General features: G+C 48.0%; 1 protein-coding gene across 1 annotated transcript; it reads left to right on the top strand.

The window, feature by feature from the left end:
• carf (calcium responsive transcription factor) lies at positions 1-27,362 on the top strand. Its single transcript, XM_090216350.1, has 15 exons — positions 1-207; positions 753-902; positions 2,972-3,229; positions 3,480-3,597; positions 4,212-4,875; positions 4,990-5,068; positions 9,115-9,304; positions 12,208-12,328; positions 12,453-12,596; positions 12,759-13,028; positions 21,075-21,228; positions 22,999-23,056; positions 23,142-23,263; positions 23,400-23,736; positions 26,618-27,362. The coding sequence occupies exons 2-15, from the start codon at positions 780-782 to the stop codon at positions 26,686-26,688; spliced, it is 2,709 nt and encodes a 902-aa protein (XP_090072476.1). The 5' UTR covers positions 1-207; positions 753-779; the 3' UTR covers positions 26,689-27,362.

Raw genomic sequence — 27,362 nt, 5'->3', positions numbered from 1 at the left:
GTGGAAATCAGCAACCCTGGCGTCACTTCCTGAAAGAGGTGGAAATTGCGCCTCTCTGTGGTGAAAATCTATAAAATACCAGAAGTAAAATATGCCTTCCACGGTGTCCTGCCAGGATCAAAAATGTTTCATGGCGGATGAATAGAAGAAAAAAAAACGCGTTTGTTGTTTGAGAACGAGGCGAGCAGAAGTCTGGGCGAAGACGAGGTTGAGTAGACTCGTTTTGAATTTCCAATCCTTGTCCCCCCTTATACCCACAACGCTGTAGCTACACAGTCAGACTAGAGAGGGCTATGTAAAGAGGTAGACTACCCTAAATCATGAGAATTGTTTGACTCAACCAGATAATTCTCCTTTACTAGCTAAGCTAGCCAAACAAGCTAACGATAGCTAGCTTGCTATACAGACATTTTAATCCAACATGGCGCTTTAAAGAACGTTTTATGACCAAGATCAGGGATGATGATTTGTTTGGGTAACTAGGAGACTCTACTCCTGCAATTCATCAAAACAATCACAAACGACTCTTGTAGAAATGGCCCCAGAGTCTAGCATTGAATAAAGCGTCTTACTGTGCACCAGCTGTCTTCCTTATGGTTAACTAGCTAGCAATCTATAGATCCAGTGACCATTCTGAAAATGCCAATGAATGGATTTGCAATTACAATACTGATTGATGACGACACACTTGCACCCAATTAAATACCTGTACCTGGTCACTCTAATAGGGTTATATTTGTTTGTGTATGTAGCTAGTTAGCTGTCTGTCTGCTTGGGAGATGGAGGAGCAGGAGAGAGCTATGGAAGAGGATGCTCTGGACTCAAAGCCTCCACTGACCACTGAAGAGGATGAGCCCAAACACACCGTCCTCCACGGGTCTCATATCACTGAAACACAACAGGTGGGACTTAAATATGAGTTGGTGGGACTTGACCCTATGAGTCGGTGAGACTTGACCCTAGGAGTCGGTGAGACTTGACCCTATGAGTCGGTGAGACTTGACCCTATGAGTCGGTGGGACTTGACCCTAGGAGTCGGTGGGACTTGGCCCTAGGAGTCGGTGGGACTTGACCCTATGAGTCGGTGGGACTTGACCCTATGAGTCGGTGGGACTTGACCCTATGAGTCGGTGGGACTTGACCCTATGAGTCGGTGAGACTTGACCCTATGAGTCGGCGGGACTTGACCCTAGGAGTCGGCGGGACTTGACCCTAGGAGTCGGCGGGACTTGACCCTATGAGTCGGTGAGACTTGACCCTATGAGTCGGTGGGACTTGACCCTAGTAGTCGGTGGGACTTGGCCCTAGGAGTCGGTGGGACTTGACCCTATGAGTCGGTGGGACTTGACCCTATGAGTCGGTGGGACTTGACCCTATGAGTCGGTGGGACTTGACCCTATGAGTCGGTGAGACTTGACCCTATGAGTCGGTGAGACTTGTCCCTATGAGTCGGTGGGACTTGACCCTAGGAGTCGGCGGGACTTGACCCTAGGAGTCGGCGGGACTTGACCCTATGAGTCGGCGAGACTTGACCCTATGAGTCGGTGGGACTTGACCCTAGTAGTCGGTGGGACTTGGCCCTAGGAGTCGGTGGGACTTGACCCTATGAGTCGGTGGGACTTGACCCTATGAGTCGGTGGGACTTGACCCTATGAGTCGGTGGGACTTGACCCTATGAGTCGGTGAGACTTGACCCTATGAGTCGGTGAGACTTGTCCCTATGAGTCGGTGGGACTTGACCCTAGGAGTCGGCGGGACTTGACCCTATGAGTCGGCGGGACTTGACCATATGAGTCGGCGGGACTTGACCCTATGAGTCGGCGGGACTTGACCCTATGAGTCGGCGAGACTTGACCCTATGAGTCGGCGAGAGTTGGCGAGACTTGACTCCACCCACTCCACCAGATCTCCAGACCACCCACTCATCCACTTCAAGTGGGTGGAGTGGATGGTCTGGGCAGGAGATCATGTGGAGTGGGCAGGAGATCATGTGGAGTGGTGGAGTGGGCAGGAGATCATGTAGAGTCGGTGGGACTTGACCCTATGAGTCGGTGGGACTTGACCCTAGGAGTCGGTGGGACTTGACCCTAGGAGTCAGTGGGACTTGACCCTATGAGTCAGTGGGACTTGACCCTAGGAGTCAGTGGGACTTGACCCTAGGAGTCAGTGGGACTTGACCCTAGGAGTCAGTGGGACTTGACCCTATGAGTCAGTGGGACTTGACCCTAGGAGTCAGTGGGACTTGACCCTAGGAGTCAGTGGGACTTGACCCTAGGAGTCAGTGGGACTTGACCCTAGGAGTCAGTGGGACTTGACCCTAGGAGTCGGTGGGACTTGACCCTAGGAGTCAGTGGGACTTGACCCTAGGAGTGGGTGGGACTTGACCCTAGGAGTCAGTGGGACTTGACCCTAGGAGTCAGTGGGACTTGACCCTAGGAGTCAGTGGGACTTGACCCTAGGAGTCAGTGGGACTTGACCCTAGGAGTGGGTGGGACTTGACCCTAGGAGTCAGTGGGACTTGACCCTAGGAGTCAGTGGGACTTGACCCTAGGAGTCAGTGGGACTTGACCCTAGGAGTCAGTGGGACTTGACCCTAGGAGTCAGTGGGACTTGACCCTAGGAGTCGGTGGGACTTGACCCTAGGAGTCGGTGGGACTTGACCCTAGGAGTCGGTGGGACTTGACCCTAGGAGTCAGTGGGACTTGACCCTAGGAGTCAGTGGGACTTGACCCTAGCAGTCGGTGGGACTTGACCCTATGAGTCGGTGGGACTTGACACTAGAAGTCGGTGGGACTTGACCCTAGCAGTCGGTGGGACTTGACCCTAGGAGTGGGTGGGACTTGACCCTAGGAGTCAGTGGGACTTGACCCTATACGTTTCTAAATGATTTGTGATGAGAAAGAATAATACAGTGCAGATATCAGGAGACCAAATCAATGGCAATTAGCATAATCACATGCATGTGTTCCAGGAGCCCAGGGAACCTGCACCTGAAGAGAAGGAGACGAAGCCACAGTTCTCAGAGCTGCTTGTTATCAACAGCCTAGCTCCTCCAGACAGCTGGGAACCAGTCCACACTGATATCAAACTTGAGGAACTGACAAAGACAGAAATGCTGATACTGTCACAGACAGAGAATCAGGCAGCGATACAGACACAGACATTATCACAGACAGATGAGTTTATCATACTTGATCAGAATGGACAGCCCCTACAGTGTGAACGCATGGTGAGTAGAGAGGGTTTCACAAGAGCATAGAAACAGGTCCAGGCAGCTGCCAAATGGTACCCTGGTGATCCCAGATCTGTTTATGCTGAATAGCCAACTTGTTATAGCCTGGTTGGCTAGTCATCACAAACACATCTGGCAGCATCAGGCTAGACTAGTCAATTCATTTTTGTTCCATGCTTCTTAAAAACAGGCTATGAACTGTTGGGTTTACGGTCTTCGTGTACCCTAAACATCTTTGCTCCCCTAGGTGCTAGTGACCAGTCAGTCAGACAACGGAGAGATGTATGTTATCCCCTCTAATCAGCTAGGAGGGGCTCAGGTGTTACTTCCTAGAGGACACCTACTGGACATCATAGACCCTACAGGTATTATTAACCTGAACTCACCTGCTTCTACAGATACCAGCACCCTATTCCCTATTATAGTGCACCCTATTCCCTATTATAGTATTACTATTACTACTTTTGACCAGAGCTGGCCTACAAATGACTTCAGGTCAGACTGTTGTGTGGGGCGATCGACAGAGCAGCAGAATTAAATTCAGGATGAGTCGTCAGGCAAACAGAAGTCTGCATTTTTGACGTTCCCTCTGGAAATATATTAGTTATTATATTCTATTTCTTGTTAGACAATGTCAAGGAATTTTAACAGAAATTGCTCAAATTCCTTGTACAGTGTTTGGTGCTACAGAATTGAATAGAACACTATCTCTATCAGAGGAGGCTGGTGAGGGGAGGAAGGCTCATAATAATGTCTGGAACGGAGCAAATGGAACGGCATCAAACACATGGAGACCAATGTGAAACCATGGAGACCAATGTGAAACCATGGAGACCAATGTGTTTGATGTATTTGATCCCATTCCACTAATTCCGCTCCAGTCATTACCACGAGCCAGTCCTCCCCAATTAAGGTGCCACCAGCCTCCTGTGCTTTCTATAGTTTGGTGTATGAAGCTGAGATTGTCTGATCTGTTTAGGATCCTGCGGGGAGAAGACTGCTGATGAGAAAGAGCTTCACACCATCACGTTAACAGCTGTTACGGATGACAGAGGCAGTTTGACTATAGTACCATCGGCTGTTACGGATGACAGAGGCAGTTTGACTATAGTACCATCGACTGTTACGGATGACAGCGGCAGTTTGAAGACAGTAACATCGGCTGTTACGGATGACAGAGGCAGTTTGACTACAGTACCATCGACTGTTACGGATGACAGAGGCAGCTTGACTACAGTACCATCGGCTGTTACGGATGACAGAGGCAGTTTGACTATAGTACCATCGACTGTTACGGATGACAGAGGCAGTTTGACTATAGTACCATCGGCTGTTACGGATGACAGAGGCAGTTTGACTACAGTACCATCGACTGTTACGGATGACAGAGGCAGCTTGACTACAGTACCATCGGCTGTTACGGATGACAGCGGCAGCTTGACTACAGTACCATCGACTGTTACGGATGACAGAGGCAGCTTGACTACAGTACCATCGGCTGTTACGGATGACAGCGGCAGTTTGACTACAGTAACATCGGCTGTTACGGATGACAGCGGCAGTTTGACTACAGTAACATCGGCTGTTACGGATGACAGCGGCAGTTTGACTACAGTAGCTGCGGCTAAGAGCTCGGCACAGAGGTGGGCTCACATCTTCTTAGTGTTACACTCGGTAACTGTTTAAGGATTATTAGGTTCATTTGACAATAGATGTAACTGTTACTGTCCCTCTCCCCATGTTACTGTTGTGTGTAGCTCTCAGGTCTGTTTCACCTCTCTGAAACCTCTCCCAGCCAACGCCCCCAACTGGGCCCTGAGGCTTCATAATGCTGAGGTACGTCTACCAACTGGGCCCTGAGGCTTCATAATGCTGAGGTACGTCTACCAACTGGGCCCTGAGGCTTCATAATGCTGAGGTACGTCTACCAACTGGGCCCTGAGGCTTCATAATGCTGAGGTACGTCTACCAACTGGGCCCTGAGGCTTCATAATGCTGAGGTACGTCTACCAACTGGGCCCTGAGGCTTCATAATGCTGAGGTACGTCTACCAACTGGGCCCTGAGGCTTCATAATGCTGAGGTACGGATACCAACTGGGCCCTGAGGCTTCATAATGCTGAGGTACGTCTACCAACTGGGCCCTGAGGCTTCATAATGCTTAGGTACGTCTACCAACTGGGTCCTGAGGCTTCATAATGCTGAGGTACGTCTACCAACTGGGCCCTGAGGCTTCATAATGCTGAGGTACGTCTACCAACTGGGCCCTGAGGCTTCATAATGCTGAGGTACGTCTACCAACTGGGCCCTGAGGCTTCATAATGCTGAGGTACGTCTACCAACTGGGCCCTGAGGCTTCATAATGCTGAGGTACGTCTACCAACTGGGCCCTGAGGCTTCATAATGCTGAGGTACGTCTACCAACTGGGCCCTGAGGCTTCATAATGCTGAGGTACGTCTACCAACTGGGCCCTGAGGCTTCATAATGCTGAGGTACGTATACCAACTGGGCCCTGAGGCTTCATAATGCTGAGGTACGTCTACCAACTGGGCCCTGAGGCTTCATAATGCTGAGGTACGTCTACCAACTGGGCCCTGAGGCTTCATAATGCTGAGGTACGTCTACCAACTGGGCCCTGAGGCTTCATAATGCTGAGGTACATCTACCAACTGGGCCCTGAGGCTTCATAATGCTGAGGTACGTCTACCAACTGGGCCCTGAGGCTTCATAATGCTGAGGTACGTCTACCAACTGGGCCCTGAGGCTTCATAATGCTGAGGTACGTCTACCAACTGGGCCCTGAGGCTTCATAATGCTGAGGTACGTCTACCAACTGGGCCCTGAGGCTTCATAATGCTGAGGTACGTCTACCAACTGGGCCCTGAGGCTTCATAATGCTGAGGTACGTATACCAACTGGGCCCTGAGGCTTCATAATGCTGAGGTACGTCTACCAACTGGGCCCTGAGGCTTCATAATGCTGAGTTACGGATACCAACTGGGCCCTGAGGCTTCAATAATGCTGAGGTATGTCTACCAACTGGGCCCTGAGGCTTCATAATGCTGAGGTACGTCTACCAACTGGGCCCTGAGGCTTCATAATGCTGAGGTACGGATACCAACTGGGCCCTGAGGCTTCATAATGTTGAGGTACGGATACCAACTGGGCCCTGAGGCTTCATAATGCTGAGGTACGTTTACCAACTGGGCCCTGAGGCTTCATAATGCTTAGGTACGTCTACCAACTGGGTCCTGAGGCTTCATAATGCTGAGGTACGTCTACCAACTGGGCCCTGAGGCTTCATAATGCTGAGGTACGTCTACCAACTGGGCCCTGAGGCTTCATAATGCTGAGGTACGTCTATCAACTGGGCCTTGAGGCTTCATAATGCTGAGGTATGGATACCAACTGGGCCCTGAGGCTTCATAATGCTGAGGTACGGATACCAACTGGGCCCTGAGGCTTCATAATGCTGAGGTACGTCTACCAACTGGGCCCTGAGGCTTCATAATGCTGAGGTACGTCTACCAACTGGGCCCTGAGGCTTCATAATGCTGAGGTACGTCTACCAACTGGGCCCTGAGGCTTCATAATGCTGAGGTACGGATACCAACTGGGCCCTGAGGCTTCATAATGCTGAGGTACGGATACCAACTGGGCCCTGAGGCTTCATAATGCTGAGGTACGTCTACCAACTGGGCCCTGAGGCTTCATACACTAAACTGCATTACACTGCTCCCAACCTAACACATTCTAACACATCAAATCTAATTTTATTTGTCACATGCGCCAAATACAACAGTAGACCTTACCATGAAATGCTGAATACAACAGTAGACCTTACTGTGAAATGCTTACTGACAAGCCCTTAACCAACAATGCAGTTTTATGAAAAATAAGAGTTAAGAACAGATGTACTTAATAAACTAAAGTAAAAAAATAGAAGAGCAACAATAAAATAACAATAACGAGACTTTATACACAGGTTAGTCGAGGTAATTTGTACATGTAGGTAGGGGTAAAGTGACTATGCATAGATAATTAACAGCGAGTAGCAGCAGTGTAAAAAGGGGCGGGGGGGGGGGGGTCAGTCAATGTAAATAGTCCGGTGGCCATTTGATTAGATGTTCAGGAGTCTTATGGCTTGGGGGGTAGAAGCTGTTCAGATGCCTTTTGGACCTAGACTTGGCGCTCCGCTACCTCTTGCCGTGCGGTAGCAGAGAGAACAGTCTATGACTAAGGTGGCTGGAGTCTTTGACAATTTTTAGGGCCTTCCTCTGACACCGCCTGGTATAGAAGTCCTGGATGGCAGGAAGCTTGACCCCAGTGATGTACTGGGCCGTTAGCACTACCCTCTGTAGTGCCTTGCGGTCGGAGGCCGAGCAGTTGCCATACGAGGCAGTGATGCAAGCAGTCAGGATGCTCTCGATGGTGCAGCTGTAGAACCTTTTGAGGATCTGAGGACCAATGCCAAATCCTTTCAGTCTCCTGAGGGGGAATAGGTTTGTCCTGCCCTCTTCACGACTGTCTTGGTGTGTTTGGACCATTCTAGTTTGTTGGTGATGTGGACGCCAAGGAACGTGAAGCTCTCAACCTGCTCCACTACAGCCCCGTCGATGACAATGGGGTTGTGCTCGGTGCTCCTTTTCCTGTAGTCCTCTCCTTTGTCTTGATCACATTGAGGGAGAGGTTGTTGTCCTGCCACCACACGGCCAGGTCACTGACCTCCTCCCTATTGGCTGTCTCGTATCATCAGCAAACTTAATGATGGTGTTGGAGTCGTGCCTGGCCATGCAGTCATGGGTGAACAGGGAGTACAGGAGGGGAATAAGCACACAACCCTGAGGGGCCCCTGTGTTGAGGATCCCTTGTGTTGAGGATGTGTTGTTACCTAACCTCACCACCTGAGGGCGGCCCTTCAGGAAGTAAGGGACCACCCCTCTGAAATGTACAAAAATTAATGGGAACATATTGGCACTGTACGAACCATATACACGGTGTCCAATACCACTCAATTGGACGTTGTTTCATTCAAAGTTGATTGCAAATGCCATATTGCAAATGCCAAGTGTAACACTGCAAAAATCTAATAGATGGCGATTGCGCTCCACCGTAATTTTTCATATTGCAAATGTAACACAAGTAAAGACCCAAGAGTAAAATTTTTAAAATATGAACTATTTGTCAACTTATCACCCTCTTAAAAAAGTGCTTTCTGGACAGTTTTTTAAAATTCTTTTGATTTTTTTGTCAATTACACATGTATCAACATACTTTAGTCATATTTTATTATCATCATTTTTTTTTTACTTGTCCATAAGGCATATGTTTTGTCCATTTGCAATATGATTTCATAGAAAGTCAAAAGTCGAAAATGTGAGAGAAAAAATTCAAAAACGTATCAAAAATGACAAAAATTTGAAAATTCTATAAAACGGAAATCGAATGTCAGAGAGACTTCGTTCGATGAATTCCCGGAAGATCCTGCCCTGCCGCACGGCCCGACGCCGTCCGCAAATTTTAGAAGCGTTGGAGGACGTCTAGTAAGGGACCGTACATTTGCAATGTGGACTTTCTCACTAACCATATGGCAAATGTCAAAATGTTCCCTTAAGGTATGTTGACACCCTAAGACACGTTGACACCCTAAGACACGTTGACACCCTAACACACATTGACACCCTAAGACACAGCTCTGTTGCCTGAGGATGCTAACAGGAAAGGCTTGTGATAGTTAGCGTCCTCAGGCTTATAGCTTTGCACATTTCTGGGAAGGAAGGGCCTCAACAGTCCTCCATGTTGACTCTTTGATTTCTTCTTGTCCTCCTTTTCTCTCTCTGTCTCTGTCTATCCCCTCTCTCTCTCTGTGTCTCCTGGAGCAGAAGATAGGTGACTCATACCGTGGCTACTGTAACACCGACACAGAGCTGGAGACCATCCTCCTGCTCCACAAGCAGCAGACCAACAGTGTGTTTGGGACACGCCAGTCCCCCTCCCCTGCCAAGCCTGCCAGCCGTCTGATGTGGAAGTCCCAATACGTACCTTACGATGGCGTCCCTTTTGTCAATGCAGGTATACAGTCACAGTACTGGTTCAGTAGTCTACGATGGCGTCCCTGAACATAAACCTGGTATGCATCTCCAGGCCTCTGATACGTGCCTTTGGAACATCTACATTTAAAGTCTAATACATCTATTGAATATACACCATCACAATAAAGCCATGGTTTCTTTTAGGCAGATATAAAGAAACATGATATGAACATGTATATATATATATCTGTAAGAATCTGTATGTAATCTGGCTATAGACTGTAGACTTGTTAATTTATCAGACTAGATACTGTATGTTATCTGGCTATGATAATCAGACTAGATACTGTATGTTATCTGGCTATAGGCTGTAGACTTGTTCATTTATCAGACTATAGGCTGTATGTTATCTGGCTATAGACTGTAGGCTTGTTCATTTATCAGACTAGATACTGTATGTTATCTGGCTATAGACTGTAGGCTTGTTCATTTATCAGACTAGATACTGTATGTTATCTGGCTATAGACTGTAGGCTTGTTCATTTATCAGACTAGATACTGTATGTTATCTGGCTATAGACTGTAGGCTTGTTCATTTATCAGACTAGATACTGTATGTTATCTGGCTATAGACTGTAGGCTTGTTCATTTAGTAGACTAGATACTGTATGTTATCTGGCTGTAGACTTGTTCATTTATCAGACTAGATACTGTATGTTATCTGGCTATAGACTGTAGGCTTGTTCATTTATCAGACTAGATACTGTATGTTATCTGGCTATAGACTGTAGGCTTGTTCATTTATCAGACTAGATACTGTATGTTATCTGGCTATAGACTGTAGGCTTGTTCATTTATCAGACTAGATACTGTATGTTATCTGGCTATAGACTGTAGGCTTGTTCATTTAGTAGACTAGATACTGTATGTTATCTGGCTATAGACTGTAGGCTTGTTCATTTATCAGACTAGATACTGTATGTTATCTGACTATAGACTGTAGGCTTGTTCATTTAGTAGACTAGATACTGTATGTTATCTGACTATAGACTGTAGGCTTGTTCATTTATCAGACTAGATACTGTATGTTATCTGACTAGATAGGCTTATAAATCCTCTGCCATTATTTTATATGATTTTCTAGGAAGAACAATATAATTGAACTTATAAGACTAAAATTGAAACCATATTTTTCCTATTCTGGTGAGAGAGAGAGAGAGAGAGAGAGAGAGAGAGAGAGAGAGAGAGAGAGAGAGAGAGAGAGAGAGAGAGAGAGAGAGAGAGAGAGAGAGAGAGAGAGAGAGAGAGAGAGAGAGAGAGAGAGAGAGAGAGAGAGAGAGAGAGAGAGAGAGAGAGAGAGAGAGAGAGAGAGAGAGAGAGAGAGAGAGAGAGAGAGAGAGAGAGAGAGAGAGAGAGAGAGAGAGAGAGAGAGAGAGAGAGAGAGAGAGAGAGAGAGAGAGAGAGAGAGAGAGAGAGAGAGAGAGAGAGAGAGAGAGAGAGAGAGAGAGAGAGAGAGAGAGAGAGAGAGAGAGAGAGAGAGAAAAAAAAAAAAAAAAGATGGACACTCATACATGCTTTTAACAAGTAATAAAGCCTTATACCTGCAGGCTTTCAGGAAAGTGTTACCAATGTAATAACTAGATCATATGAATGAATGGTTTGTCAGACCATATTCAGAGTTATAATGGAGGGTAGCCGGATAGGGTAGCCTAGTGGTTAGAGCGTTGGGCTAGTAACCGGAAGGTTGCAAGTTCAAATCCCCGAGCTGACAAGGTACAAATCTGTCGTTCTGCCCCTGAACAGGCAGTTAACCCACTGTTCCTAGGCCGTCATTGAAAATAAGAATTCGTTCTTATCTGACTTGCCTAGTTAAATAAAGGTAAATATATATTCAGAGTTATAATGGGAACCAGGTCATATTCAGAGTTATAATGGAAACCAGGCCATATTCAGAGTTATAATGGAAACCAGGTCATATTCAGAGTTATAATGGAAACCAGGTCATATTCAGAGTTATAATGGAAACCAGGTCATATTCAGAGTTATAATGGAAACCAGGTCATATTCAGAGTTATAATGGAAACCAGGTCATATTCAGAGTTATAATGGTTTATCAGGTCATATTCAGAGTTATAATGGTTTCTCAGGTCATATTCAGAGTTATAATGGTTTCTCAGGTCATATTCAGAGTTATAATGGAAACCAGGTCATATTCAGAGTTATAATGGAAACCAGGTCATATTCAGAGTTATAATGGTTTCTCAGGTCATATTCAGAGTTATAATGGTTTCTCAGGTCATATTCAGAGTTATAATGGTTTCTCAGGTCATATTCAGAGTTATAATGGTTTCTCAGGTCACATTCAGAGTTATAATGGAAACCAGGTCATATTCAGAGTTATAATGGAAACCAGGTCATATTCAGAGTTATAATGGTTTCTCAGGTCATATTCAGAGTTATAATGGTTTCTCAGGTCATATTCAGAGTTATAATGGTTTCTCAGGTCATATTCAGAGTTATAATGGAAACCAGGTCATATTCAGAGTTATAATGGAAACCAGGTCATATCTACTTTCTCCATCTGTATCCAGGCAGTAGAGCTATAGTGATGGAATCATCCTCCTTTCTCCATCTGTATCCAGGCAGTAGAGCTATAGTGATGGAATCATCTACTTTCTCCATCTGTATCCAGGCAGTAGAGCTATAGTGATGGAATCATCTACTTTCTCCATCTGTATCCAGGCAGTAGAGCTATAATGATGGAATCATCTACTTTCTCCATCTGTATCCAGGCAGTAGAGCTATAGTGATGGAATCATCTACTCTCTCCATCTTTATCCAGGCAGTAGAGCTATAGTGATGGAATCATCTACTCTCTCCATCTGTATCCAGGCAGTAGAGCTATAGTGATGGAATCATCCTCCTTTCTCCATCTGTATCCAGGCAGTAGAGCTATAGTGATGGAATGTCAGTATGGTCCAAGGAGGAAAGGCCTCCAGCCCAAGAAGACTGCAGAGCAGAACATCAGTCCGAACATTGATTACAAAGCTACATGCCCTGCCAGGTAGACACGCATCCACACAAACCCCATCTATCTATGCTAACAGAACAATATGCTACCAACTCTGTGGAGATAAGAGCTGTGTGTTTTTCAGTTAGTATTTTCTGACATTGCTCTCATTCCTCAGGATCTATATCAAGAAGGTGTGTAAGTTTCCTCAGCACCGGGTGCCTACGGATCCTAACGTAGACAAGAGGGTTGTTCGTCAGGAACAGGAGAAAGCCTTCTTCAACCTCCGGAAGACCCTGTGGGACGTGGGCGGAGTCCTGAGGCATTGATGGATTCTGCTATTTATACTTGGATTTGATATATATTATTAAAGTTCCTTGCGGATGCTCAGCCCGTATGGGCTTATAACACACTGAATGTTTAAATAAGTAAACCTTGTGGTTGATTGACATCGGTTCCTTTGTTTATTCTCTCCCGTTAACAGGTACTACATGCAGCTCCCCACCCAGAAAGCTCACCTCTATCATGACATGGAGGCTCTCCTCCTGCCTCCTCCTCCAGACCTCCTCTTCCTCCCCATGGAGGAGGAGGTGAAGCAGGAGGAGGAGGAGGAGGAGAGGGGATGTGTCTGTGATGAAGGTGCGGAGGATGGTGGAACCATGCCATCTCGTCTCCACCCCAGGGTGGCAGAGAAGATCAGGGAGTTGGTGGAGCAGGGGTACCATCAGGTGTACCAGGTCCGCAAACAGCTCAGGTAAGGAGGCCCTCAGGGACCATATCAAACAGCTCAGAGTAGGAGGCCCTCAGAGTAGGAGGCCCTCAGGGGCCGTATCAAACAGCTCAGGTAAGGAGGCCCTCAGGGACCATATCAAACAGCTCAGAGTAGGAGGCCCTCAGAGTAGGAGGCCCTCAGGGGCCGTATCAAACAGCTCAGGTAAGGAGGCCCTCAGGGACCATATCAAACAGCTCAGAGTAGGAGGCCCTCAGAGTAGGAGGCGCTCAGGGGCCGTATCAAACAGCTCAGGTAAGGAGGCCCTCAGGGACCATATCAAACAGCTCAGAGTAGGAGGCCCTCAGAGTAGGAGGCCCTCAGGGGCCGTATCAAACAGCTCAGGTAAGGAGGCCCTCAGGGACCATATCAAACAGCTCAGAGTAGGAGGCCCTCAGAGTAGGAGGCCCTCAGGGGCCGTATCAAACAGCTCAGGTAAGGAGGCCCTCAGGGACCATATCAAACAGCTCAGAGTAGGAGGCCCTCAGAGTAGGAGGCCCTCAGGGGCCGTATCAAACAGCTCAGGTAAGGAGGCCCTCAGGGACCATATCAAACACCTCAGAGTAGGAGGCCCTCAGGGACCATATCAAATAGCTCAGAGTAGGAGGCCCTCAAGGACCATATCAAACAGCTCAGAGTAGGAGGCCCTCAAGGACCATATCAAACAGCTCAGGTAAGGAGGCCCTCAGGGACCATATCAAACAGCTCAGAGTAGGAGGCCCTCAGGGACCATATCAAACAGCTCAGAGTAGGAGGCCCTCAGGGACCATATCAAACAGCTCAGAGTAGGAGGCCCTCAGAGACCATATCAAACAGCTCAGAGTAGGAGGCCCTCAGGGTCCGTATCAAACAGCTCAGGTAAGGAGGCCCTCAGGGACCATATCAAACAGCTCAGAGTAGGAGGCCCTCAGAGTAGGAGGCCCTCAGGGGCCGTATCAAACAGCTCAGGTAAGGAGGCCCTCAGGGACCATATCAAACAGCTCAGAGTAGGAGGCCCTCAGAGTAGGAGGCCCTCAGGGGCCATATCAAACAGCTCAGGTAAGGAGGCCCTCAGGGACCATATCAAACAGCTCAGAGTAGGAGGCCCTCAGGGACCATATCAAACAGCTCAGAGTAGGAGGCCCTCAGGGACCATATCAAACAGCTCAGAGTAGGAGGCCCTCAGGGACCATATCAAACAGCTCAGAGTAGGAGGCCCTCAGGGGCCGTATCAAACAGTTAACCTCTATCATGGTCCCCAGTATTACCTCTATTATGGTCCCCAGTATTACCTCTATCATGGTCCCCTGTATTACCACTGTCCCTGTTGTTAACCTCTATCATGGTCCCCTGTATTACCACTGTCCCTGTTGTTAACCTCTATCAGGTCCCCAGTATTACTACTGTCCCTGGTGTTAACCTCTATCAGGTCCCCAGTATTACTACTGTCCCTGGTGTTAACCTCTATCATGGTCCCCAGTATTACCTCTATCCCTGGTGTTAACCTCTATCATGGTCCCCAGTATTACCTCTATTATGGTCCCCAGTATTACCTCTATCATGGTCCCCAGTATTACCACTGTCCCGGGTGTTAACCTCTATCATGGTCCCCTGTATTACCAATGTCCCTGGTGTTAACCTCTATCATGGTACCCAGTATTACCACTGTCCCTGGTGTTAACCTCTATCATGGTCCCCTGTATTACCTCTATCATGGTCCCCAGTATTACCACTGTCCCTGGTGTTAATCTCTATCATGGTCTCCTGTATTACCACTGTCCCTGGTGTTAACCTCTATCATGGTCCCCTGTATTACCTCTATTATGGTCCCCAGTATTACTAATGTCCCTGGTGTTAACCTCTATCATGGTCCCCAGTATTACCACTGTCCCTGGTGTTAATCTCTATCATGGTCTCCTGTATTACCACTGTCCCTGGTGTTAACCTCTATCATGGTCCCCTGTATTACCTCTATTATGGTCCCCAGTATTACTAATGTCCCTGGTGTTAACCTCTATCATGGTCCCCAGTATTACCACTGTCCCTGGTGTTAACCTCTATCATGGTCCCCAGTATTACCACTGTCCCTGGTGTTAACCTCTATCAGGTCCCCAGTATTACTACTGTCCCTGGTGTTAACCTCTATCATGGTCCCCAGTATTACCTCTATTATGGTCCCCAGTATTACCTCTCTCATGGTCCCCAGTATTACCACTGTCCCTGGTGTTAACCTCTATCATGGTCCCCTGTATTACCACTGTCCCTGGTGTTAACCTCTATCATGGTCCCCAGTATTACCACTGTCCCTGGTGTTAACCTCTATCATGGTCTCCTGTATTACCACTGTCCCTGGTGTTAACCTCTATCATGGTCCCCTGTATTACCTCTATCATGGTCCCCAGTATTACCACTGTCCCTGGTGTTAACATCTATCATGGTCCCCTGTATTACCACTGTCCCTGGTGTTAACCTCTATCATGGTCTCCTGTATTACCACTGTTCCTGGTGTTAACCTCTATCATGGTCCCCTGTATTACCTCTATTATGGTACCCTGTATTACCACTGTCCCTGGTGTTAACCTCTATCATGGTCCCCAGTATTACCACTGTCCCTGGTGTTAACCTCTATCATGGTCCCCAGTATTACCACTGTCCCTGGTGTTAACCTCTATCATGGTCCCCAGTATTACCACTGTCCCTGGTGTTAACCTCTATCATGGTCCCCTGTATTACCACTGTCCCTGGTGTTAACCTCTATCATGGTCCCCAGTATTACCACTGTCCCCAGTATTACCTCTATCATGGTCCCCTGTATTACCACTGTCCCTGGTGTTAACCTCTATCATGGTCCCCTGTATTACCACTGTCCCTGGTGTTAACCTCTATCATGGTCCCCAGTATTACCTCTATCATGGTCCCCTGTATTACCACTGTCCCTGTTGTTAACCTCTATCATGGTCCCCTGTATTACCACTGTCCCTGGTGTTAACCTCTATCATGGTCCCCTGTATTACCACTGTCCCTGGTGTTAACATCTATCATGGTCCCCTGTATTACCACTGTCCCTGGTGTTAACCTCTATCATGGTCCCCTGTATTACCTCTATCATGGTCCCCTGTATTACCTCTATCATGGTCCCCAGTATAACCACTGTCCCTGGTGTTAACCTCTATCATGGTCCCCTGTATTACCACTGTCCCTGGTGTTAACCTCTATTATGGTCTCCTGTATTACCACTGTCCCTGGTGTTAACCTCTATCATGGTCCCCAGTATAACCACTGTCCCTGGTGTTAACCTCTATTATGGTCTCCTGTATTACCACTGTCCCTGGTGTTAACCTCTATCATGGTCTCCTGTATTACCACTGTCCCTGGTGTTAACCTCTATCATGGTCCCCAGTATAACCACTGTCCCTGGTGTTAACCTCTATTATGGTCTCCTGTATTACCACTGTCCCTGGTGTTAACCTCTATCATGGTCTCCTGTATTACCACTGTCCCTGGTGTTAACCTCTATCATGGTCTCCTGTATTACCACTGTCCCTGGTGTTAACCTCTATCATGGTCCCCTGTATTACCACTGTCCCTGGTGTTAACATCTATCATGGTCCCCTGTATTACCACTGTCCCTGGTGTTAACCTCTATCATGGTCCCCTGTATTACCTCTATCATGGTCCCCTGTATTACCTCTATCATGGTCCCCAGTATAACCACTGTCCCTGGTGTTAACCTCTATCATGGTCCCCTGTATTACCACTGTCCCTGGTGTTAACCTCTATTATGGTCTCCTGTATTACCACTGTCCCTGGTGTTAACCTCTATCATGGTCCCCAGTATAACCACTGTCCCTGGTGTTAACCTCTATTATGGTCTCCTGTATTACCACTGTCCCTGGTGTTAACCTCTATCATGGTCTCCTGTATTACCACTGTCCCTGGTGTTAACCTCTATCATGGTCCCCAGTATAACCACTGTCCCTGGTGTTAACCTCTATTATGGTCTCCTGTATTACCACTGTCCCTGGTGTTAACCTCTATCATGGTCTCCTGTATTACCACTGTCCCTGGTGTTAACCTCTATTATGGTCTCCTGTATTACCACTGTCCCTGGTGTTAACCTCTATCATGGTCCCCAGTATTACTACTGTCCCTGGTGTTAACCTCTATCATGGTCCCCAGTATTACTACTGTCCCTGGTGTTAACCTCTATAATGGTCCCCTGTATTACCTCTATCATGGTCCCCAGTATTACTACTGTCCCTGTTGTTAACCTCTATCATGGTCTACTGTATTACCACTGTCCCTGTTGTTAACCTCCCCAGTATTACCACTGTCCCTGTTGTTAACCTCTATTATGGTCCCCAGTATTACCACTGTCCCTGGTAATACTGTCCCTGGTGTTAACCTCTATTATGGTCTCCTGTATTACCACTGTCCCTGGTGTTAACCTCTATTATGGTCCCCAGTATTACCACTGTCCCTGGTAATACTGTCCCTGGTGTTAACCTCTATTATGGTCTCCTGTATTACCACTGTCCCTGGTGTTAACCTCTATTATGGTCCCCAGTATTACCACTGTCCCTGGTAATACTGTCCCTGGTGTTAACCTCTATTATGGTCTCCTGTATTACCACTGTCCCTGGTGTTAACCTCTATTATGGTCCCCTGTATTACCACTGTCCCTGGTGTTAACCTCTATCATGGTCCCCAGTATTACCACTGTCCCTGGTAATACTGTCCCTGGTGTTAACCTGTCTTCCTGTCTTGTTTCCTGTATTACCACTGTCCCTGGTGTTAACCTCTATTATGGTCCCCAGTATTACCAATGTCCCTGGTGTTAACCTCTATCATGGTACCCAGTATTACCACTGTCCCTGGTGTTAACCTCTATCATGGTCCCCTGTATTACCTCTATCATGGTCCCCAGTATTACCACTGTCCCTGGTGTTAATCTCTATCATGGTCTCCTGTATTACCACTGTCCCTGGTGTTAACCTCTATCATGGTCCCCTGTATTACCTCTATTATGGTCCCCAGTATTACTAATGTCCCTGGTGTTAACCTCTATCATGGTCCCCAGTATTACCACTGTCCCTGGTGTTAACCTCTATCATGGTCCCCAGTATTACCACTGTCCCTGGTGTTAACCTCTATCAGGTCCCCAGTATTACTACTGTCCCTGGTGTTAACCTCTATCATGGTCCCCAGTATTACCTCTATTATGGTCCCCAGTATTACCTCTCTCATGGTCCCCAGTATTACCACTGTCCCTGGTGTTAACCTCTATCATGGTCCCCTGTATTACCACTGTCCCTGGTGTTAACCTCTATCATGGTCCCCAGTATTACCACTGTCCCTGGTGTTAACCTCTATCATGGTCTCCTGTATTACCACTGTCCCTGGTGTTAACCTCTATCATGGTCCCCTGTATTACCTCTATCATGGTCCCCAGTATTACCACTGTCCCTGGTGTTAACATCTATCATGGTCCCCTGTATTACCACTGTCCCTGGTGTTAACCTCTATCATGGTCTCCTGTATTACCACTGTTCCTGGTGTTAACCTCTATCATGGTCCCCTGTATTACCTCTATTATGGTACCCTGTATTACCACTGTCCCTGGTGTTAACCTCTATCATGGTCCCCTGTATTACATCTATTATGATCCCCAGTATTACTACTGTCCCTGGTGTTAACCTCTATCATGGTCCCCAGTATTACCACTGTCCCTGGTGTTAACCTCTATCATGGTCCCCAGTATTACCACTGTCCCTGGTGTTAACCTCTATCATGGTCCCCAGTATTACCACTGTCCCTGGTGTTAACCTCTATCATGGTCCCCTGTATTACCACTGTCCCTGGTGTTAACCTCTATCATGGTCCCCAGTATTACCACTGTCCCCAGTATTACCTCTATCATGGTCCCCTGTATTACCACTGTCCCTGGTGTTAACCTCTATCATGGTCCCCTGTATTACCACTGTCCCTGGTGTTAACCTCTATCATGGTCCCCAGTATTACCTCTATCATGGTCCCCTGTATTACCACTGTCCCTGTTGTTAACCTCTATCATGGCCCCCTGTATTACCACTGTCCCTGGTGTTAACCTCTATCATGGTCCCCTGTATTACCACTGTCCCTGGTGTTAACATCTATCATGGTCCCCTGTATTACCACTGTCCCTGGTGTTAACCTCTATCATGGTCCCCTGTATTACCTCTATCATGGTCCCCTGTATTACCTCTATCATGGTCCCCAGTATAACCACTGTCCCTGGTGTTAACCTCTATCATGGTCCCCTGTATTACCACTGTCCCTGGTGTTAACCTCTATTATGGTCTCCTGTATTACCACTGTCCCTGGTGTTAACCTCTATCATGGTCCCCAGTATAACCACTGTCCCTGGTGTTAACCTCTATTATGGTCTCCTGTATTACCACTGTCCCTGGTGTTAACCTCTATCATGGTCTCCTGTATTACCACTGTCCCTGGTGTTAACCTCTATCATGGTCCCCAGTATAACCACTGTCCCTGGTGTTAACCTCTATTATGGTCTCCTGTATTACCACTGTCCCTGGTGTTAACCTCTATCATGGTCTCCTGTATTACCACTGTCCCTGGTGTTAACCTCTATCATGGTCTCCTGTATTACCACTGTCCCTGGTGTTAACCTCTATCATGGTCCCCTGTATTACCACTGTCCCTGGTGTTAACATCTATCATGGTCCCCTGTATTACCACTGTCCCTGGTGTTAACCTCTATCATGGTCCCCTGTATTACCTCTATCATGGTCCCCTGTATTACCTCTATCATGGTCCCCAGTATAACCACTGTCCCTGGTGTTAACCTCTATCATGGTCCCCTGTATTACCACTGTCCCTGGTGTTAACCTCTATTATGGTCTCCTGTATTACCACTGTCCCTGGTGTTAACCTCTATCATGGTCCCCAGTATAACCACTGTCCCTGGTGTTAACCTCTATTATGGTCTCCTGTATTACCACTGTCCCTGGTGTTAACCTCTATCATGGTCTCCTGTATTACCACTGTCCCTGGTGTTAACCTCTATCATGGTCCCCAGTATAACCACTGTCCCTGGTGTTAACCTCTATTATGGTCTCCTGTATTACCACTGTCCCTGGTGTTAACCTCTATCATGGTCTCCTGTATTACCACTGTCCCTGGTGTTAACCTCTATTATGGTCTCCTGTATTACCACTGTCCCTGGTGTTAACCTCTATCATGGTCCCCAGTATTACTACTGTCCCTGGTGTTAACCTCTATCATGGTCCCCAGTATTACTACTGTCCCTGGTGTTAACCTCTATAATGGTCCCCTGTATTACCTCTATCATGGTCCCCAGTATTACTACTGTCCCTGTTGTTAACCTCTATCATGGTCTACTGTATTACCACTGTCCCTGTTGTTAACCTCCCCAGTATTACCACTGTCCCTGTTGTTAACCTCTATTATGGTCCCCAGTATTACCACTGTCCCTGGTAATACTGTCCCTGGTGTTAACCTCTATTATGGTCTCCTGTATTACCACTGTCCCTGGTGTTAACCTCTATTATGGTCCCCAGTATTACCACTGTCCCTGGTAATACTGTCCCTGGTGTTAACCTCTATTATGGTCTCCTGTATTACCACTGTCCCTGGTGTTAACCTCTATTATGGTCCCCAGTATTACCACTGTCCCTGGTAATACTGTCCCTGGTGTTAACCTCTATTATGGTCTCCTGTATTACCACTGTCCCTGGTGTTAACCTCTATTATGGTCCCCTGTATTACCACTGTCCCTGGTGTTAACCTCTATCATGGTCCCCAGTATTACCACTGTCCCTGGTAATACTGTCCCTGGTGTTAACCTGTCTTCCTGTCTTGTTTCCTGTATTACCACTGTCCCTGGTGTTAACCTCTATTATGGTCCCCAGTATTACCACTGTCCCTGGTAATACTGTCCCTGGTGTTAACCTCTATTATGGTCCCCAGTATTACCACTGTCCCTGGTAATACTGTCCCTGGTGTTAACCTGTCTTCCTGTCCTGCCAGGCGGTTTGTGGAGCGGGAGATGTTTAAATCAGAGGAGGTCCCAGAGAGACATAACCTCTGCTACTTCCCAACCGTCAACGACATAAAGAACCACATCCACGAGGCCCAGAAGACCTTCCAGCAGGCTGGGGGGGTCACCACTGATACAACACAGGTAACTAGGAAGACCTTCTGAGGGGGGGTCACCACTGATATAACACAGGTAACTAGGAAGACCTTCCAGCTGGGGGGGGTCACCACTGATATAACACAGGTAACTAGGAAGACCTTCCAGCTGGGGGGGGGGGTCACCACTGATATAACACAGGTAACTAGGAAGACCTTCCAGCTGGGGGGGGGTCACCACTGATATAACACAGGTAACTAGGAAGACCTTCTGAGGGGGGGTCACCACTGATATAACACAGGTAACTAGGAAGGCCTTCTGAGGGGGGGTCACCACTGATATAACACAGGTAACTAGGAAGAACTTCTGAGGGGGTGTCACCACTGATATAACACAGGTAACTAGGAAGACCTTCCAGCTGGGGGGGGTCACCACTGATATAACACAGGTAACTAGGAAGACCTTCCAGCTGGGGGGGGGGGTCACCACTGATATAACACAGGTAACTAGGAAGACCTTCCAGCTGGGGGGGGGTCAGCACTGATATAACACAGGTAACTAGGAAGACCTTCTAGCTGGCTGGGGGGGCCACCACTGATATAACACAGGTAACTAGGAAGACCTTCCAGCTGGGGGGGTTCACCACTGATATAACACAGGTAACTAGGAAGACCTTCCAGCTGGGGGGGTTCACCACTGATATAACACAGGTAACTAGGAAGACCTTCTAGCTGGCTGGGGGGTCAGCACTGATATAACACAGGTAACTAGGAAGACCTTCCAGCTGGGGGGGGGGGGGGGGGGGCACCACTGATATAACACAGGTAACTAGGAAGACCTTCCAGCTGGGGGGGGGGGGTCACCACTGATATAACACAGGTAACTAGGAAGACCTTCTAGCTGGGGGGGGGGGGGGGTCACCACTGATATAACACAGGTAACTAGGAAGACCTTCCAGCTGGGGGGGCACCACTGATATAACACAGGTAACTAGGAAGACCTTCTAGCTGGCTGGGGGGGTCACCACTGATATAACACAGGTAACTAGGAAGACCTTCTGGGGGGGGGGGGGGGGGGTCACCACTGATATAACACAGGTAACTAGGAAGACCTTCCAGCTGGGGGGGTTCACCACTGATATAACACAGGTAACTAGGAAGACCTTCTAGCTGGCTGGGGGGTCAGCACTGATATAACACAGGTAACTAGGAAGACCTTCCAGCTGGGGGGGGGGTCACCACTGATATAACACAGGTAACTAGGAAGACCTTCTAGCTGGGGGGGGGGGGGGGGGGGGTCACCACTGATATAACACAGGTAACTAGGAAGACCTTCCAGCTGGGGGGGCACCACTGATATAACACAGGTAACTAGGAAGACCTTCTAGCTGGCTGGGGGGGTCACCACTGATATAACACAGGTAACTAGGAAGACCTTCTGGGGGGGGGTCACCACTGATATAACACAGGTAACTAGGAAGACCTTCCAGCTGGGGGGGGGCACCACTGATATAACACAGGTAACTAGGAAGACCTTCCAGCTGGGGGGGGTCACCACTGATATAACACAGGTAACTAGGAAGACCTTCCAGCTGGGGGGCGGGGGGGGGGGGGTCAACACTGATATAACACAGGTAACAATAAAGACTTTCCAGCTGGGGGGGGTCACCACTGATATAACACAGGTAACTAGGAAGACCTTCCAGCAGGCTGGGTGGGGGGGGGGGGGGTCACCACTGCTTCTTATGTGTTCCCAGCTCTTTCATCTAAAACGTGTTTTTCTCCTTGTCATGTGTGATGTTCGCTGCTTCACCTCCAGTGGACTGAAGTGGACCCAATGACTGTGACTCTGACCCTCACGCCAGCCCCTGCTGAAGGTAATGACTGGTCACCTCTAGTCACCGTGAAAGTCCAGCTCCAATAGTTATCTTACTAGCTCTGTTTTTCCCCAACTTTATTCAGTCTGTTCGGGTGCCTTCCAGAGAGTAGGAGTGTTGGAGGGGACTGACACGTTCATTCCTGAGGCCGTACAGCTCTTCAGCTCTCTCACCTCCCTGCAACCTAAGATCTTTGCCCAGCTACAGGTGAGAGGACTACTGTCTGATGTTCTGCGTGTGTCTTACACACTGATGAATTCCTATCCAATTGAATTGAATCAGACAGAGTTATATGTCTGTTTTCTTAGGCACTCGGCAAACCAACTGTCTGTTTCATTTCCAGGGTATCCAGCTCCAACCAGGCCTGTGTTCTTTTGACGGAGGTTTGTCTCAGTCGTCTACAGTCACTACAGACTTCCTGGAGCTGCCCAGCCCCCCACAGCCCCTCCTGGTCAGCCCCACACAGTTCCTCCAGTCCAGCCCCTCTCCGGGGGAAGCTATGACCCTAGCTGACCCCTCAGTGGTTCTGGGCATGGGTCAGGTGGTCATGGTGTCATCGTTAGGGGACGGACAGGTGGTCAGCGTGTCATCTCTAGGGGACGAGAGCGTGGGGACACACCAGATACTGTTGGAGGACGGACAGACCATCCCTTTCCAGATAGTGGCTCCTGCTAATATTGGTGAGACAGTCGGGAGTTGACCTGAGATACTGCTGCTGTTGACTTCCTGAGGTGTGTCTGTTGACTTCCTGTGGTGTGTCTGTTGACTTCCTGTGGTGTGTCTGTTGACTTCCTGTGGTGTGTCTGTTGACTTCCTGTGGTGTGTCTGTTGCGTCCCAAATAGCACCCTATTCCCTATATAGTGCACTACTATTGATGAGAGCCCTGATCGAAAGTATTGCACTATATATGGAATAGGATTCCATTTGGGTTGCAGGGAGTCTCAGGGCAAAGTCAGGAGTAGGTAACCATGGTGACTGGTACACTACAGATCACAGGCTGAGAGTCTCAGGAGTAGGTAACCATGGTGACTGGTACACTACAGATCACAGGCTGAGAGTCTCAGGAGTAGGTAACCATGGTGACTGGGTACACTACAGAGCACAGGCTGAGAGTCTCAGGAGTAGGTAGCCATGGTGACTGGTACACTACAGATCACAGGCTGAGAGTCTCAGGAGTAGGTAGCCATGGTGACTGGTACACTACAGATCACAGGCTGAGAGTCTCAGGAGTAGGTAACCATGGTGACTGGTACACTACAGATCACAGGCTGAGAGTCTCAGGAGTAGGTAGCCATGGTGACTGGGTACACTACAGATCACAGGCTGAGAGTCTCAGGAGTAGGTAACCATGGTGACTGGTACACTACAGATCACAGGCTGAGAGTCTCAGGAGTAGGTAGCCATGGTGACTGGTACACTACAGATCACAGGCTGAGAGTCTCAGGAGTAGGTAGCCATGGTGACTGGTACACTACAGATCACAGGCTGAGAGTCTCAGGAGTAGGTAGCCATGGTGACTGGTACACTACAGATCACAGGCTGAGAGTCTCAGGAGTAGGTAACCATGGTGACTGGTACACTACAGATCACAGGCTGAGAGTCTCAGGAGTAGGTAACCATGGTGACTGGTACACTACAGATCACAGGCTGAGAGTCTCAGGAGTAGGTAGCCATGGTGACTGGGTACACTACAGATCACAGGCTGAGAGTCTCAGGAGTAGGTAACCATGGTGACTGGTACACTACAGATCACAGGCTGAGAGTCTCAGGAGTAGGTAGCCATGGTGACTGGTACACTACAGATCACAGGCTGAGAGTCTCAGGATTAGGTAACCATGGTGACTGGGTACACTACAGATCACAGGCTGAGAGTCTCAGGAGTAGGTAACCATGGTGACTGGTACACTACAGATCACAGGCTGAGAGTCTCAGGAGTAGGTAGCCATGGTGACTGGTACACTACAGATCACAGGCTGAGAGTCTCAGGAGTAGGTAACCATGGTGACTGGGTACACTACAGATCACAGGCTGAGAGTCTCAGGAGTAGGTAGCCATGGTGACTGGTACACTACAGATCACAGGCTGAGAGTCTCAGGAGTAGGTAACCATGGTGACTGGTACACTACAGATCACAGGCTGAGAGTCTCAGGAGTAGGTAACCATGGTGACTGGTACACTACAGATCACAGGCTGAGAGTCTCAGGAGTAGGTAACCATGGTGACTGGTACACTACAGAGCACAGGCTGAGAGTCTCAGGAGTAGGTAACCATGGTGACTGGGTACACTACAGATCACAGGCTGAGAGTCTCAGGAGTAGGTAACCATGGTGACTGGTACACTACAGATCACAGGCTGAGAGTCTCAGGAGTAGGTAACCATGGTGACTGGTACACTACAGATCACAGGCTGAGAGTCTCAGGAGTAGGTAACCATGGTGACTGGTACACTACAGATCACAGGCTGAGAGTCTCAGGAGTAGGTAACCATGGTGACTGGGTACACTACAGATCACAGGCTGAGAGTCTCAGGAGTAGGTAACCATGGTGACTGGTACACTACAGATCACAGGCTGAGAGTCTCAGGAGTAGGTAACCATGGTGACTGGGTACACTACAGATCACAGGCTGAGAGTCTCAGGAGTAGGTAACCATGGTGACTGGTACACTACAGATCACAGGCTGAGAGTCTCAGGAGTAGGTAACCATGGTGACTGGGTACACTACAGATCACAGCCTGAGAGTCTCAGGAGTAGGTAACCATGGTGACTGGGTACACTACAGATCACAGCCTGAGAGTCTCAGGAGTAGGTAACCATGGTGACTGGTACACTACAGATCACAGGCTGAGAGTCTCAGGAGTAGGTAACCATGGTGACTGGTACACTACAGATCACAGGCTGAGAGTCTCAGGAGTAGGTAACCATGGTGACTGGGTACACTACAGATCACAGCCTGAGAGTCTCAGGAGTAGGTAACCATGGTGACTGGTACACTACAGATCACAGGCTGAGAGTCTCAGGAGTAGGTAACCATGGTGACTGGTACACTACAGATCACAGGCTGAGAGTCTCAGGAGTAGGTAACCATGGTGACTGGGTACACTACAGATCACAGGCTGAGAGTCTCAGGAGTAGGTAACCATGGTGACTGGTACACTACAGATCACAGGCTGAGAGTCTCAGGAGTAGGTAACCATGGTGACTGGGTACACTACAGATCACAGGCTGAGAGTCTCAGGAGTAGGTAACCATGGTGACTGGTACACTACAGATCACAGGCTGAGAGTCTCAGGAGTAGGTAACCATGGTGACTGGTACACTACAGATCACAGGCTGAGAGTCTCAGGAGTAGGTAACCATGGTGACTGGTACACTACAGATCACAGGCTGAGAGTCTCAGGAGTAGGTAACCATGGTGACTGGTACACTACAGATCACAGGCTGAGAGTCTCAGGAGTAGGTAACCATGGTGACTGGTACACTACAGATCACAGACTTCTATTAAAACTAAGATATACTAACTTGTTTTTCTCTTCCTGTTTGCTGTGTTCTATTCCTCAGCTCTGAACAGTCCAGTTGAGGTCAAGGAGGAGATGAGGACGGAGGAGGACACTGTCAACCCTGTAGATTGACACCAGGACCTACAGGGGTTGTACTCCAGGTACCCCAGGGTTGTGCTCCAGGGGTGTATCTCATTCCTCACAGGGGTGTATTCTTGGGGTGTATCTCGTTCCTCACAGGGGTGTATCTCAGCCCTCACAGGGGTGTATCTCATTCCTCACAGGGGTGTATTCTTGGGGTGTATCTCGTTCCTCACAGGGGTGTACTTCAGCCCTCACAGGGGTGTATCTCATTCCTCACAGGGGTGTATCTCATTCCTCACAGGGGTGTATCTCATTCCTCACAGGGGTGTATCTCATTCCTCACAGGGGTGTATCCCATCTTTACCATATACTTACTGTAAGAGCGGTTGGTTTTACCTCAGGACGGTCATGTTTATTGATCACGTTTATTGTACAATTGACTGAAAGTGCAATTTATCCAGTGTTTTCTCCTTGTTAATGCTTTCTGATATCATCACGAGGAACTTGTTTGCTATCGCTTTAAAATCATGGAATCCAACGAATATTGTATAATTACAGATTTAAAAATAAAAAAAGACAACTAGGAGAACCCTGGATGTATTAAGTTAATATCATGTGTATATATTAGTGCGTAGGAAATGTCTTTTTAATAGATTAACCCTGTTGCATAGTCTTCTGAGATGATCATGTACTTCAATAAATGTTTATTTTATTTGTTTAAA

This window comes from Oncorhynchus mykiss, chromosome 22 (assembly GCF_057628025.1).
Source record: "Oncorhynchus mykiss isolate SJ-2025 chromosome 22, ASM5762802v1, whole genome shotgun sequence".
NCBI lineage: Eukaryota > Metazoa > Chordata > Actinopteri > Salmoniformes > Salmonidae > Oncorhynchus > Oncorhynchus mykiss.
This window is presented reverse-complemented; position numbering and strand designations above follow the sequence as displayed.

Excerpts from the sequence above, each read along its gene's own strand:
- carf (XM_090216350.1), top strand. The coding sequence starts at position 780 with ATGGAGGAGCAGGAGAGAGCTATGGAAGAGGATGCTCTGGACTCAAAG. Across the intron at positions 12,329-12,452 it reads AAAGCTACATGCCCTGCCAG|GATCTATATCAAGAAGGTGT; the intron begins GTAGACACGCAT and ends CTCATTCCTCAG. Across the intron at positions 23,057-23,141 it reads CACGCCAGCCCCTGCTGAAG|TCTGTTCGGGTGCCTTCCAG; the intron begins GTAATGACTGGT and ends AACTTTATTCAG.